Source organism: Anabrus simplex, chromosome 2, assembly GCF_040414725.1.
Source record: "Anabrus simplex isolate iqAnaSimp1 chromosome 2, ASM4041472v1, whole genome shotgun sequence".
Taxonomy (NCBI): Eukaryota; Metazoa; Arthropoda; class Insecta; order Orthoptera; family Tettigoniidae; genus Anabrus; species Anabrus simplex.
The window spans coordinates 714,652,525-714,668,031 of record NC_090266.1 but is presented as its reverse complement, the minus strand read 5'-3'; the positions used below and the strand labels follow the sequence as shown (position 1 = coordinate 714,668,031).

Genomic DNA, 15,507 nt, shown 5'->3' with positions numbered 1-15,507 from the left:
TCTGTAGCTTTGGACTGTTAGTTCGGCAGCATAGTACTGTTCGTTAAAAGTGAAAAAATGTGTGGTTTTTCATTTGATCGAGTATTTCATATGAAGGCATTGCTTTTAATCACGCCATTCCTACTGACGTCATTGTAAGAATCCATGTTCATTTCAGTTGGGAAAACCACTAAGAGAGTCTTTCTGAGAATCTATAAAGGCAGGCGGGGAGTGAGTGTCTGCCATTATAATGAAAACTCCCCAACCTGATTGTGACTGACGGTAGGCAAGCTGGCCTACCATTACAATGAAAATTCCCTAACCCAGTCTTGATATGAGAAAAGACGTTGGTGACTTGCCTGTCGTGCTTCTAGGGCAATGTTAAGAGCTATGCAACTTAATACAATCTTGCTCACGTTTACACTACCTAACTTAGAATTCTGTATAAAATTTAGAATTCCGTAGCGAAGCACGGGTACATCAGCTAGTATTGCAATAAATTAAAGTACAGAGCATAATGGAGAGAACAGTGTGTGCTACCATTGCAAGCCAACAGAAGGGAGCATTTAAAAAGTTGTTCACCAGGCATTTAAAAGTAACGCTGGGCTTTCAAACTGGCGGAACATGGAAAATAATACAGCAAAATGATCCCTAGGGATTAGGGGTATATTAATATGGGAAAATTGAAAAATCGATATTTTGGACATTTTAGGCCAAAAACTCAGTCCCAGTGTCCTTTAAGGCAAATCAAATTGTTACCATTTTTTCATAACTTATTCATTTTCTTTTGGTAAAAGTTTTATTTGAATATGTACTTTATATTTCTATATATATTACGAAAATGAATCTTGAAAATGTGTACAAATTAAATTATGTCACACTTGGAATTGGCAAAATGCATAAATAAAAACACGTTAATTTTCACTGAATTGTTTGTTTTTTTTTTTTTTTTTTTTTTTCAAAATCATCATTTCTAGTTGTGACTCTCTTGGTTCATTTCAAATTCCCTCCTCATAAAATCCAGTCTTATCTCATGTTCTTTTCTCTTCATCTAAGCATCGTCTTCTTTTAACCTCATCTCTGAATTAATGTTAGCCTTTTGCAGGTCAATAAGTTCACCTCTAGCAGCAGATAATTTGCTGTATTTCACACGGCAGTCCGTTGTCAGATCACTCTTCCTCTTCCTAGACCTTCCGTCAGTTTCTCTAGAGGGTCTGTCTGTAGCATCCGTAGTCTCCAAACCTTCAACATCTTCGATGACGGCATCAGCAATCGGGGAACTGGACACAGGTTGCCTCAACATTATGGGGTTCCAGCTTTTCCGCTGCAAATCACTAACCTGAGAAGGGGAAGCTGAGGGAACAGAGTCACTATCGTGCACAGGTTCGAGCCCAGTGCTGCTTTTACCCATCAGTTCTACCACGGCATTATCCACTGAAGTTATTTTAATAGATGGAATTGACCCACCTCCGGTCTTGTATACTTCCTGTTTTTCATCTGCGAACTTTTTTTTTGTAGATTTCTTCACATTTTCATATTTCACTCTCAAATTTTTTCTTGATCTGGGTATGCCACCACTATAAGAATTGAATTCCTCGGCAAGTTTCTCCCAGGCCAATTCTTTTTCTCTCCATGTTGTAGCGTCCGTCTTTTTGCACTCAATAATGTCACTGTATTTTTGTACTAATTGCACAAGCAATTCTATTTCCTTACACGTAAAATTAGGACAACGTTTGTTTTTATCAGCCACTTTCACTACAAGAAGTAAACAAAACATTATCGATAGTCGTCTTTTCTCGCAAGTCATTGCAAAACATTATCGATAGTCATCTTTTCTCGCAAGTCACTGCTACAAAAATCGTATATTTCCTTCTTCACCTCAGTTTAACTTAGGCCGGTCATTATAAGACTCAACATTTGTTTAAACTCTAGTTACAATTTAACTCAATCTTCAGTTTAAACCTTCATTATAATACCGGCCCTTTAGTTGATCTTTCCTTTCTTCCTAGCATTTTTTCAACAGCCCTAGAGACCTCATTCTTCACGACTGTCCACTCTTTCTCTATTGTGTTTCCTTCAGCCTTTTCACTTCGTCCCTGTGCAACATGCTCCTTGAAACAGTCCCTCGCACTCTTTTTAACATGTGTAGATCCCCTCTTCTTGCATTCCTTCCTTTCGTCAAATTTTTCATCATCAGATGGCATCTCATGACCAGCAAGTTGTGGTCAGAGTTCATGTCTGCTACTGGGAAAGTGTTGCAATCCAACACTTGGTTTCTGAAATACCTTGTGCAAGCACTTTTATTTGACGCCATCGGGCTGCTTGCTCATCAATGCAAGCTCACAGCTGCACTCCCCTGATCGCACGGCCAACTCACCCAGTGCCAATTTTTTCATTGGACTGTTACTTCTCACTGTTATATTGGTAATTCTGGTAATTGGTATTGGTATCCAGTAATCGGGAGATAGTGGGTTCGAGCCCCACTGTCGGCAGCCCTGAAGATGGTTTTCCGTAGTTTCCCATTTTCACACCAGGCAAATGCCGGGGCTGTATCTTAATTAACGCCACGGCCGCTTCCTTCCAATTCCTAGGCCGTTCCTATCCTGTCGTCGCCGTAAGACACATCTGTGTCGGTGCGACGTAAAGCAAATGGCAAAAAAAAAAAAAAAAAAAAAAAAGTTGGTATTGGTAATTTCTGCTACCAAGTTAGGCAGAAAAGATACTTGAATATTTCCAGCAAGTTGGAGATACACCACATACTGTGCATAATTCAAGGAATACCGTGTGTGAGTTTTTTGAAGACAGAATAATTAGTACAGATTTTTGGCCTGTTTGTTCTTGCAATTTTACATAGTATAGCATTCATATGTTGGTTATTTTGAAAGAAAACTCTACAAAAGTAACTCTTGCACTGTAGAAGACTGCAAAGTGTCATTTGCAGTGAAATGTTGAAAATACCAGAGGCCAAATTGCAGTGAGTAAACACCAGTATCCTATCATAGTAAAACACTTGTCTACTGGCTAAAGAACATTTCCAGCACTTACCGTAATGTGGTGAGTTAATTGACTTAATTTATTTGTGTTTGATTAATTGTGGATGGTTTTTGCTATCCCCAAGCACTGCAACAGTTTGTGTCAGCATGTGTGTTCTCATTTATAGGTTAGTTTTCATGTCCTCTGAGAAAGTTTTTTACCCACATCTTGGCCAGTGTATGTGGTAATTTTGAAATGAAAAGTCATGTCTCAGTGGTTCAGTTTCCACTTAAAACTGAAGGTCTCATGGCTGTGATCACAATACCAACAGCCGTGTGAAACTGCAAGCTTGCTTACTGTTTTTCCCATGTGTACCGTGTGATAAGATTTATTTATCTTGAATTTTCCATGATTAAGCCTTCTGGGTGTAGGTCTTTGAATATGTTAGGAATCATTTGGACACAGTGTGTAGCATTTCAGTTGCTCTGTTCAAGAATTATATCTAGCTGGTAAATTTTTAATACTGCTTTTAATGCTGCCTATCAGATATTGTGTGTGGGAAGTTGCTTTTTTTTTTTTTTTAAGTGGAGAGAAGTTCAAATATGGGATAGATCCTTGTAGATTGAGAAAGTACACAGATCAGAAAGAATAATGCTACATCTAATGTTCCAAGAGGGCTGTACAGTATCTCCTATTTTCTTATGAATAGGCATAGTTTACATATTATGTTTGAGGAAGTAACTGTGGAACAGATAGAAAATGAATACTCAATCAGTTAAATACCATGGATGAAAATAGATCTGAGAGTGCAAATGTCTTGAATCTGTATAGTAAATAAAGTGACATTTTCTTAATGTGTAACAAACAAGCACTTTTTGTTCAAGCAGTATCCTTAAATGTCCTTGTTCTTTGATGCTAGCTCATTAAGGAGGCAGTAATTACACCCTGGGGAACCTTCATTGGTGGAATAATACAGAGGAACAATTACATGGGTTTGGGTGAAGACACCAAGTGGGCTCATAATCAAAACAACCAATCTTGGACATTTTGAAGGCATGTTACATCAGTAAAATATTAATGTGATTTATAATCTTGCAATCATCAGTCAGGAGAATAATTTTAATATTATTGGCTGTGTCCCACTAACTGCTTTTCCGGTTTTTGGAGAGAATAATTTTACAAGACAGATTAAGTGTCAGTAAAATCATTCGTAAATAAGACTTGGAAAAGAGGTCATTGCCATGCATGATGCCAGGTCAAGGAAAGGTGCAAGAAGAGTTGTATCCATCCAAGGAACACTCACAGGAATCTTCTTGAGACGTGTCAGAGCCAGAATGAATCCAGGAATATTATCTATTTCTGAATGTTGGGACTTCATGTGTTGTATGGGAATGTTGTACATCAAGAATAATTCAAGTTTGGGATATATTTTTTAAAATCAGCACCTTCAGTCATTTCTTCTCTGAGAGAATGTCCAGTTTTACCTAAATGGTCAGCATACCAGCCTTCAGTTTACAGGGCCGTGTGTTTGATTCCCACCTGGGCCGGAAATTTTAACAACGTATAGTTCTTTCCTCTGGCTTGGTGCGTGGGTGTTTGTATTCATCTCAATATACATCTCTTCAACAACACACTGCACTACCAACCACCACAGAAACACACAACAGTGATTGCATCCTTCCGTATAGGGTTGGGGTGAGCAACGGCATCAGGTTGTAAAACTGAACCAAAATCAACACTAAGTGTTGACCCCCAAGAATTTGGGAAAGGAACCAGGAAAGGGATAATTTCTTTTGTGAAAATTGAGTGAAATTTTGTCTGTTTAATCATGGTGCTGTGTTGTGTTCTACCCTTTTGTGTGTTAGAATGATTCTACATTTTTAATAGTCACTTTCTAGTGACCTTTTGCAGTATTTATAAAGGGACAGGTTGTCAGGATGTATGTCTTCAAAAATTGTAATATGAGTTCATAAATTCTTGGTAATCTGGAATACTACACACCTCAAAAAGAATTCCACCAGATGTATTTTGGATGCTCCTGAAAGTTTTCTGCTGAGACAGGAGTTTCTTAAAAAAGACATTGGAATGCTGTGTAACCTCTTAGGTGTAAATGGAAGTACAACATGCATTCTCAGGACAGTCCCAAAGATTGCACTAAAACCGGACCCCTTGGCACAAAATGCACAGAAAGTAGCTTGTGACCTGTTCAGTATGTAAACCTGCCTCAGCAAATTGTTACATTTGATCATATGTACATTTTTTCGAATTTGCCAGCAAGGGCTTCCTGTGGAAAATTGCCACCCAGTTGGTGTACACCATAGTGACAATGTTATGACTTAAAATCAATATCTTGTGACTCAAAATGTTCAGGATTATTCTCGTAGGGGTCACCCATTGCAACAACAGATCTGGTGACTCCCTGCTTGCAAATCTGGCCTCGCAGTAAGCGAGATGTCTCGGCAGCATGGCTGTGTAGTGCCTTGTTGATAGTAACTAGGGAGGCTGTGTCTACTCAGGCAATCCAGAATAGTCTCCTTAGAGCCCACCTTAACTTCAGAGTTCCTTGGCAAGCATCTGCACATACCCCCTCACACCAGATGCAGATGGGTAAATGAACATTTGGACTGGAACCTGGCATCATGGCATGAGGTCTTCTTCATTGATGAGTGCAGAATCTGCCAGAATGATAATCATTGGAGGAGTGTGTAGAGAGTGAAGTAACACCAGATGAGTCATATATACCATACCATAGGTCCAGGAGGGAGGCAAATCTGTCTGGTTTTCAGCTGGCATTATGTATGGATGCTGAACACCGCTCGTCGTTAAGTGTACCATGGCAAGTGTACAATATCAGGACTGAATCCCCCTCCCCATTGTTCATCCATATCAACAATTTATCAAAGGGAGTTTAATTCTGCAAGAAAGCGCCTGTGATGTTAACATCTTGCTCAGGGAAGCTGGCATGAGTCTGGTTGAACGTGCCTGGGACCAGCTGAAATGTAGGAACCCACCGGTCATCGTGGACGACCTCCTGAGGGCTACTATCGAAGAAAGCGAAAGATAGAGCGGGATAGCCTCAACCACCAGGTGGGGGCAGCATGCTAGGAATGATCAAGACATGCTTCAACACAGGGGGTGGAGTAACAATATACTAAGGGGCAGATTGTGGTTTCTATGCTTGGTATAAGGATGCATTTTGCCAAATGTTGCACTGAGTGTATTCTTCCAAGCAATCGTGTTACTTGTCACAGAAAGTGTTTGTGTTCCTCCCATACTTTGTTGGGACATTTGCTATCTAATACCTTAGCAATTCATATGGTGCAGAACTTTTTCGAGGTGCATAGATATCATTAAGGTTTTGGATCTTTATTACTGATAACGAAAGTTTGGCAGAAATCTCTTTGAAAGCACAATTTCATCATTAATTTAGCAATTCCCACAACGCAATCCTCAGATGTGTCTGGAATTTGAGTAATTATGCATTGCAGTAATTTTATAGCTAGAATTTCTTTGTTTTTATTGAGTGTCAAATTATTTTCTTTTACGTTCCTCATTTTTATGATTTCAGGAAAATGCATTGTCAGCATTCAGGAAAACCTATGATAAGACAGTTTCTCTTGGCCATAGACTTGATATAGTCTTCCACATAATCCGCATTGGACTCTTTTATCTGGATCATGATCTCATTACCAGGAACATAGAGAAAGCTCAAAGGTAAGAGAAAATACTTTTTAAAAGATTGTTCAGTGTACTTGGTGAGTAATAATTTACAGGTGGTTAGAAATCCTTTTGGAAGCTATCCTGCTTGCCCGACAGCTCAGGCCATAGAGGGCCATCTTTCTGAGCCCAAGTTAGTGGGCTCAATCCTGGGTTTTGTCAGTGGTATTTGGAGGTGCTCAAATATGCTAGCATCATGTTAGTAGATTCAATGGTAAAAGAATTCTTGCGGGACAAAATTCCAACATTTTGGTATCTCTGAAAGTTGTTAGTACGGTAGTTAGTGGGACGTAAACATGTAATATCATTCTTAGAGGTGAAGCTTCCACGGTGTGTAGAATTATTTAGTTTATTTTCCAGGTTGAACCGTGTTGTTGTTATCTGTACATTACGTACAGGTTTGCCTACGTTTCGAATACATTGCAGTATTCTTTTTCAAGGCAACTGAAACACCACTACTCAATCTGAGGTAATCAGTCTCCCAGGCAGCAATCACACTACAAGGGTGCTTCCTGACCGAACAATATGAATTTAGAAAAAGGATATAAAATCAGTAATTCTTGGATGCCTATCATTCATAGTTTAAGACATATAGATCACAACATTAACGCGCAGGTCGAACCTCCAATTACATAACAGCGCGGTCAAGCCCCACTACCTAGCTGTAACACATACCTTCCAGAATTCTCACCAGACAGCCAGGAGGCTTACGTCAGCCAGAAGACTAGGATATAAAAGACCAAGGTCAGGAACCACCCTTGTAGTGTGATTGCTGCCTGGGAGACTGATTACCTTGGATCGAGTAGGGGTATTTCAGTCGCCTTGGTAAAGAGTACTGCAATGTATTCGAAACGTCAGCAAACTGTACGTAATGTACAGATAACAACAACACGGTTCAACCCGGAAAATAAACTAAATAATGTAACATCATTGTTAGAAGTCATCTTTTTAGGTTGTGTTATGTTGTTTTTTAATGTGTGGAAAAATGTTTGCTTATTTTACTGTAACCTGAATCCTCACAAATTCTGAAGTGCTGTGTTGTAAAATCATTTGTACAAACACTCTTCCAAGATTTTTTATAGTAGGGCTTAAAAATAAGTTCAGAAGAATCTCTCTTATCTCTCCATTCATTATTTGTTGATTATTTGTGGTCTTATTTATAGAAACTGATAAAGTTTCTATAAATAAGACCACACTTTTTAAAGAGATTTATAGAATTGAGTCAACACTCTTTTCTGCTTTATCTCTACAAACTTCTGTTAATGTTGAATCAGCATTTTAAAAAATCACATAGCAACTTCTTTTCAGAGTTTATACTGTGGAATCTGTTCGCACATTTTTTAAGAAAAAAACGCAGTACACCTGTTGACGGCCTCTAGAAAATCCTATGTTCCATGTTAAACCATTTGAGCTTTGTTTCCTTAGTCTTTTCATGGCATCGTTTTTCAGATCCATATTTCCTCGTGTATTAGACCCACTTTTTTCCTGCTTTTTATAGCTGCAAAAAGTAAGGAGGTGTCTAATGTGCGATAGCCTCCCATTTCATCCAGTGATTTCTGGGTACCAGGACTATAAATTGATCATGTTTTCAACAAATTTATGATTGTATTTTTAGTCTTACTAGCTACCTTTGTTGGAAGGCAGTATTTCTAAATTTTAAAAACAGCTGCGAGCTTGGTCAACCCATGTTCCGTTCCTCTACGGGGTCAGGTGTGAAGTAAGATGAATCATCTTAGCAAGATTTTATGACCAGATGCCCTTCTTGATGTCTGGTGTTTTACATACCTTTTAATACACTGTTGTTATTTAAAAAGTCCCGGTGAAGAAAGGTTTTCGTGTTTTTTCTCTAGTCTTTTTCACGCCTTTTAATACTCGCATCTCATCTTTAGAAATGGTAGAAAGCCTGTATCTTTCATTATGCCTGTACACATACAATGTAAAATGCACACTTATTGAAAAAACATATCAACTCTTTACGTATCCCTGTTTTTATTTGTGTATTCAGTAGTACACTTTTTTTTTTACACATTCTTTTCTTGTCCCCTGGAGAAAAGTCTTAATGAGGTTTCGCTGTACTGATACTAAAGAAATTAACCCACTTAACCCACTTGACTTACTTGATGTGATGTTCACACGAGTGTTGGTTAGCCTTTCAACTCAAATGACAAGATATTCACGCGCTGCACTGAGTTGTATCTACTAGCTCTTATGTTGACCACCCCTGAAAGGGTTTCACTTTTGAGAACCTATATGAATAGAACAGGAATGTGGCTTGTTTACAGCTTTTCTTCTAAGAACTTGTGCTGCGATTTATTGCCCAATTGTAGCCACTGAAAGCACAAACATTTCGTCAGGTGTCAGTCAGTTTCCTAGCCATGGCTCCGAGCGTCGTAAAGACCAGTGACAGCAATGCTGTTGCTGAGTTCATTGAAAGTTTTTTTTTTTTTTAAACAGGTATTCAGAGGACAGTGATGGTGATTATAATAATTCTGAAGAAGAGATTTTCAGTTCATTTGATACGAATAACTGTGAAATTGTACCTGAAACCCCGGATGCGAAAGCAAAACATAGTGACTGTGTGTGGGTTAGTAATCCCTTTACAGGCTTTCCAATGATGTCACGAGAACTGAGAGAGAAATATTTAGATAATTTTGTGTCAGAATTGTATTTTGTGAGTTTATAGACCTGATGTTCCCACATTGCTTGGGAAACAAATATTTATGCCACGGAACAATTATCGGAGCCAGATGCGAAAGAAAGAACAGGCGATGCAAGTGGTTGGGCACTAACGAGGATGAAATATGGCCTACTTTGCCCTAGGTTTGTAAGCCTCACGTCCAATTATATAGGACCAAAGATAAATGTATTGAGATACCAAAAGGTGTGAAGTGCCTCTGTATGTACCCGAATGTTTTGAGATTTACCACACAAAATCTTCGTTCTGACATTCTTGGTTGAATACAGTTACCTGTATTTTGAATGCGTCACTGACAACTGTGCATGAAAATTCTGGCTGATATTCTATTTATGGCATTTATTTCTTAGCGGTGCACAGTAGTTCAGACTGGTTGGCTTACTCGAGTTGAGGCCGTTTTGAGTCGATTTCTAAGCGAGCGTGCAGAACCATTGAACCTGAGGCGATTAGGTTAATGGGCAGTCACTTGTCTCTGTCAGTTAAGCAGTGGGCTTCTCAGACTGTAAACCTCATCACTCCTTTGATTTGAACTACCGTCGTCTTGTGCCTCCTACGTCCCTGCTACCAGCATTGTCATCATCCCAAATTCTCATTTTAACTCCGATCCTAGTATTTTTGAAACCGGGCGAGTTGGCCGTGCGGTTAGGGGCACACAGATGTGAGCTCGCATCCGGTAGATAGTGGGTTCGCACCCCACTGTTGGCAGCCCTGAAGATGGTTTTCCATGGTTTCCCATTTTCACACGGCCGCTTTCTTCCCCTTTCCTAGGCCTTTCCTGTCCCATCGTCGCCATAAGACCTATCTGTGTTGGTGCGACTTAAAGCAAATATATAAAATATATATATAACTTTAAAAATGCTATCAAGTGCCCAGATAGTGCCAGAAGTTCCACGGCGAAAGAAACAAAGATAAATACGAGAAAGCTTGTCATATTTATGGCGTGGAGGCAATGCGTTTTACTGTCATAATGTTTACTTTCATGTTCGTTGTCTCCGTGTTATTAATGTATAGTATGATTTGTTTGGCGTATCCAAAAGCTGTAAAAGTAGTTGGTGGGATGTAAAACCAACAACATTATTGTTGTTGTTGCCGCCTCCTTGGCTCAGGTGGCAGCGCACTGGCCTCTCACCGCTGGGTTCCGTGGTTCAAATCCTGGTCACTCCATGTGAGACTTGTGCTTGACAAAAAGCGGAGACAGGCCAGGTTTTTCTCAGTGTTTTCCAGTTTTCCCTGTCATCCTTCATTCCAGCAACACTCTCCAGTATCATTTCATTTCATCTATCAGTCATTAATCATTGCCCGAGAGGAATGCAGCAGGCTTCGGCAGCCAGCACAATTCCTATCCTCACCGCTAGAGGGGGTTTCATGCATTCCATTCCTGACCCAGTTCAAACTGGAAACAGGCTGTGTTTTTCACGTTTATTATTATTATTATTATTATTATTATTATTATTATTATTATTATTATTATTTGTTAGGTACATTGATGAGTAAAACAGTCATTATGATTGGATTGTTTTTATTAAGTTTTAAACCTTCTTTACCAACATTTACCTATTGGCCCAATTTACAAGATATTAAACGATCATTAATGTTCTTGCCTGCTATATTAATAGGAGAAGCGGTGAATATTTCTTATCTAATGTAAACTTGTGTCCTCATCCCGAGGTGGTGCAGCTCTATTTAGGCATTCCCCCCAATGGAGGTGAGCTGTATTTACCATTTTACCGCGTATCACCCTTCCTGCCATTCTTAAATCTCTGGCAGTACCGGGAATCAAACTCGGGCACCTGAGAACGGCAGCTAATTGTGCTAACCATCATGCTGGTGGACTCTTAACTACAAAACACAGACATATCACACTAGTGTGGTCCTTATATGGGGTTTACATAAAAATTTTAAGTGATGTCACCCGCACACCCCCTAATTTCTTTTACTTTTGGCATGTTTTGATAATGTCCCGAATTTCATTACAATTAAAGTTAACCCTTGCCACACTGGACCTAAATAATACTGAAATACTGAAAGGTTTTTCTTTCTTGTTTTTTTTTTTTTTTTTTACAATTTTGCTTTACATTGCTGCAACAGAAATAGGTCTTCTCATAAACAGTTGAAAACATGTGTGTTTTTTATCAATAGAAAGTTCCAGCTTTACAATACTCGCAGTGTTTAATCTTAAAATGAAGTTACAGGTACGTGTTTCGTCCCTCTTGGGGACATCTTCATCCTTGCAAAGAACAAAAGTTAATAGTAATAATAGAAGCATACTTAAATTCTTGTTACAATATGTCTTCAATACTTTAAATCTATAGGTTTTTCTGTGCCATTTAACAAGAATGTTGTGACATATAGTTAAAATCTGCTTAAAAAAGCTTAGTAATTAGTCACAGTATAAGAGTGTCTCATAATTGCCAGCAAATAGGTTATGGATTGAACTACAACTTGTAGTGCAGTCTTGGATTTCATGCTACTATTGATAATTGAAATTGATAATATCATAAAACTGTTCAAAGTTGACAGTATGGGCTAAATATGACTTAGATTACATATATTTATTATACAACTAGCTGATGTACCCCTGCTTTGCTACGGAATTCTACATTGTATGCAGAATTGTAGGTTAAGTAGAGTAAATGTTGTGAGCAAGACTGTATTACATTGCATAGCTCTTAACGTTGCCCTGGAAACGCAACGGAGAAACCACCAAACGTCTTTTCTCAGATGAAGACTGCGTTAGGGAATTTTCATTGTAATTGGAGAATCACATTATAATGGCAGACACTCACTCTCCACCTGCCTTTTTACATCCTCAGAAAAACTGTCTTAGTAGTTTTTCCAACTGAAATAATCATAGGTCGTTACAATGACGTCAGTGGGAATGGCACAAGTAAAAGCAGTGATATCACATGAAATACTCGAACAAATGAAAAAGCCACACATTTTCTCACTTTTAACGAACAGTACTACTCTGCCGATCTAACAGTCCAAAGTTCCAGAGCTGGAATGACCAGGCCGCGGACAGCTGTGATCCGTGAATTCTCTTAAACTTTTGGGGGGGGGGGGGTGTCGAATAGTGGAGAATCCCAGGGCAAAAACCATGCTCTTTTACTAATCTGTCTCCTAGGAGTACCCGATGAGTCGGAAAATCTCGATTCACTACACTGGCTGCGGAAAAATCTGACTTAGAGGCAATTTTTTCCTCCAAGCCAGAGGAGAAACCCCCTCTTCACTGCTAATTTTGAATAAAATGAATGTAGAATTTAATAAAAGTGAAGAGGAAGAAACTCCTCTTAAGAAACAGCTCTTTTCAGGTGTGAATTTTGAGTTATTTAGTACTACTACTACTACTAAGTAAGCCTCTGCCTTAAGAGTGCACATTGCTTATTCTAAAACAGCGCGTCAGAATAGGGCTCGAATAGCTGCAATACCATGATGAACCATTGAGTTACGTACCAGCAGTATGGTATCAGAAAATGTATGAACCAGAGGAATGACATCCAAAGAAGAAAGTTTTCTAACTCCTCAGTTATTTCCCGCCAATATTAATTCAGGCTGTTATACTCGGTATGCAGCAGTAATCCCATCTATCGGAGTTGAGCGGCAGCATAAGAGACAAGGAACATCACCACAAACAATGGTCAATGTAATGTTATTGTTGATCAATGTTATGCGGTTTCAATATTGTAGGCCTTCACATTGTTTTCTTCCGACTCTGAAATACTACTCTTATCATAGTCGGTACGGTAAAATTGAATATAACATAAATGTTTGGAAATTGTATTCTTTATAACTTTTGTTATGTGCTTTTCGATAGGACCAATAACATAGGTATTTAAAAATTAAATTTTAGGTGCCTTCCCCTAAACTACAATTACAACAGGGCGAATAAAATTGTTTATAACTTTGACTGTAGTTTCTTATTCCCAGACTCTATATACAGACTTTCATTAAATTATGTTAACCCATTTTCTCGTGGCTCGGCGTTGGTGTGGACTTAACAACAAAAATACAAATTCTTGAATATCTGTGTTATCAAAGCCGGTACGGTAACAATGTATGACATAAAGGATCGGAAATTTAATACTATATAACTTTAGTTATGTAGTATTTATCGATAGGACCACTAATAATATAAATACTGTATTTACTCGCGTATTAAACCCCCTGGCTTTTCGAGACGAAGAAATGAAAAAATTAAATCTCACCTATAAGACCCCCCAATGTAATTCGTCAGAGAACGACGACGATTCCGCTTCGAAGCGGGTACAAGTCTTATTGCAGCTCTAATGACATCGCAGAAATTTGTGAATAGTTTCATCCGTATGACATACGCTATTAAAACGCGTCGAATCCATGTGGTACATCTGTGTTTCGCAGTTAAGAAATGTCCGCCTCTGTAGCGTAGGTCTGCTGCAGTTCTGATAATGTTGCATTAATAGATGAATAGGCCTAGCTTCGTGTCCAAGCCGCACATTGCAGGCATGTATCAATCCTGCTATATGTCTTGTGTTTTGTAGTTAATAATGTCCGCCGGCGTAATGGTTAGCACAATTAGTTGCTGTTTTCGGGAGTATTACCTCGATACCCAGTACCGTACTGCCAGAGATTTACGAATGGCAGGAAGGTTGATATGCGGAAAAAGTGGTACATGTAACTCCCCTTCACTGGGAGGGTGTCTGAAAATAGCTGTACCACCTCGGGATGAGGAAACAAGTTTACTTTAGTTGAGAAATATTTGCGGTTGTTGCTGTTTATACAGCAGGCGAGGTCATTAACAAAGTGGTCGTTTAATATCTCGTAACTCAGGCCAATATTTGAAGAGAAGTAAGTTTAAAACGTGATAAAAGCTATCCAATTAAAGTGATTGTTTATTCGCCAACGTACCTTACAAATAATAATAATAATAATAATAATAATTTTATGTCCCCTCGTACTTCAAACAATTTTCGGAGACACCAAACAAAACATACTAGGGTATGCGTTAATAGAAAAAGAGACAACGAACATACGAAATTAAACATTATGATAAAACGCATTACCGCCACACCTGTAGATATCCATAAATGTGGTATATTTTCCTGTTATTTATTTTTATTTTTTCCATGGAACTTTTGGCACTATCGTCTGTGGCACTATCAGGGCGATAATATACATAACCTAAACAATGTGGTCTAACTCGTGGACAGCTGTTTACGCAAATCCTGATGTGATAAATGTAGAGAACAAGCATGAAATGTACTTAAAAATAAGGGTCTGTGTTTCAACAGCCGCAGTTATCAAAAGAATGTTTCCAGTTACTATGTATTACATTCGGAAGTACATCTCGTAACATACGTTAGCTATCAGTGGATGGTTTGGCATGCCTTTTACAGCACTTCTTTATTCGGAAGGAGTGGCTTCTGCTACATATACACCAATTGGGAATATCAGAGACCATCTGGGAATAGATTTACACTGTTTAGACTCTATAGTCGGGAATAAAATTATTTTTAAAAGGTTCAAAAAGGTGGGACCTCGTATGCTCTTGATTGCAGTGCGTGGCTCAAAAAGAATGAAGCATGGCTGGTGCGACTGGCGAGAGATAGCATTGAAGATATCGCTTAGAATGCTGACACGCCGGTAGCAAGACAGGGAAGTTGGCGGCGCAAGGCGATAATTCAAATGAAAGCAGTGATCAGGTTTACTTTGTGCTAGGCCTACTGCTGAACTGACAGAGACAAATGACTGGCCATTAAGTTCTTTTGTATCAATATTTAATTGTATGATAACACGATACCCTTATCCCTTTCTTCTACGGGATCGAGTATGAAGTGAGACGAATCTTCGTAGCGAGTTCTTACGGCCGTATGCCCTTCCTGACGTCAGCCTCACCAGAGGAATTAATGAGATGTAACAAATGACAGGATACGAGTATCTAAAACGGACTTTTATATGTACCGTAGGCCTAAAAGTCGTGTTCACCATTTATTGTCCTTTTACGGTTAGAAATACTGCCTTCCGACGAAAATAGCCAGTATAACATAAATACATTCTAAGTTTGTTAAATAATAGTATGCACAGAATGTTTACATGTACAATTTTAGCTCTTTATAACCTAGAAGTCATGTGTTCGCTGCACAAAATTTTGAGGTTATCGCATATTG

General features: G+C 38.7%; 1 protein-coding gene across 1 annotated transcript in view; it reads left to right on the top strand.

Annotated features, from left to right (window-relative positions):
* LOC136864400 (26S proteasome non-ATPase regulatory subunit 6) overlaps nucleotides 1-15,507 on the top strand; it is a 121,382-nt gene that overhangs the window by 25,776 nt on the left and 80,099 nt on the right. The window contains exon 3 of the mRNA XM_067141344.2: nucleotides 6,521-6,666. Coding sequence (XP_066997445.1) covers nucleotides 6,521-6,666 — 146 coding nt within the window. The remainder of the gene's footprint in view (nucleotides 1-6,520; nucleotides 6,667-15,507) is intronic.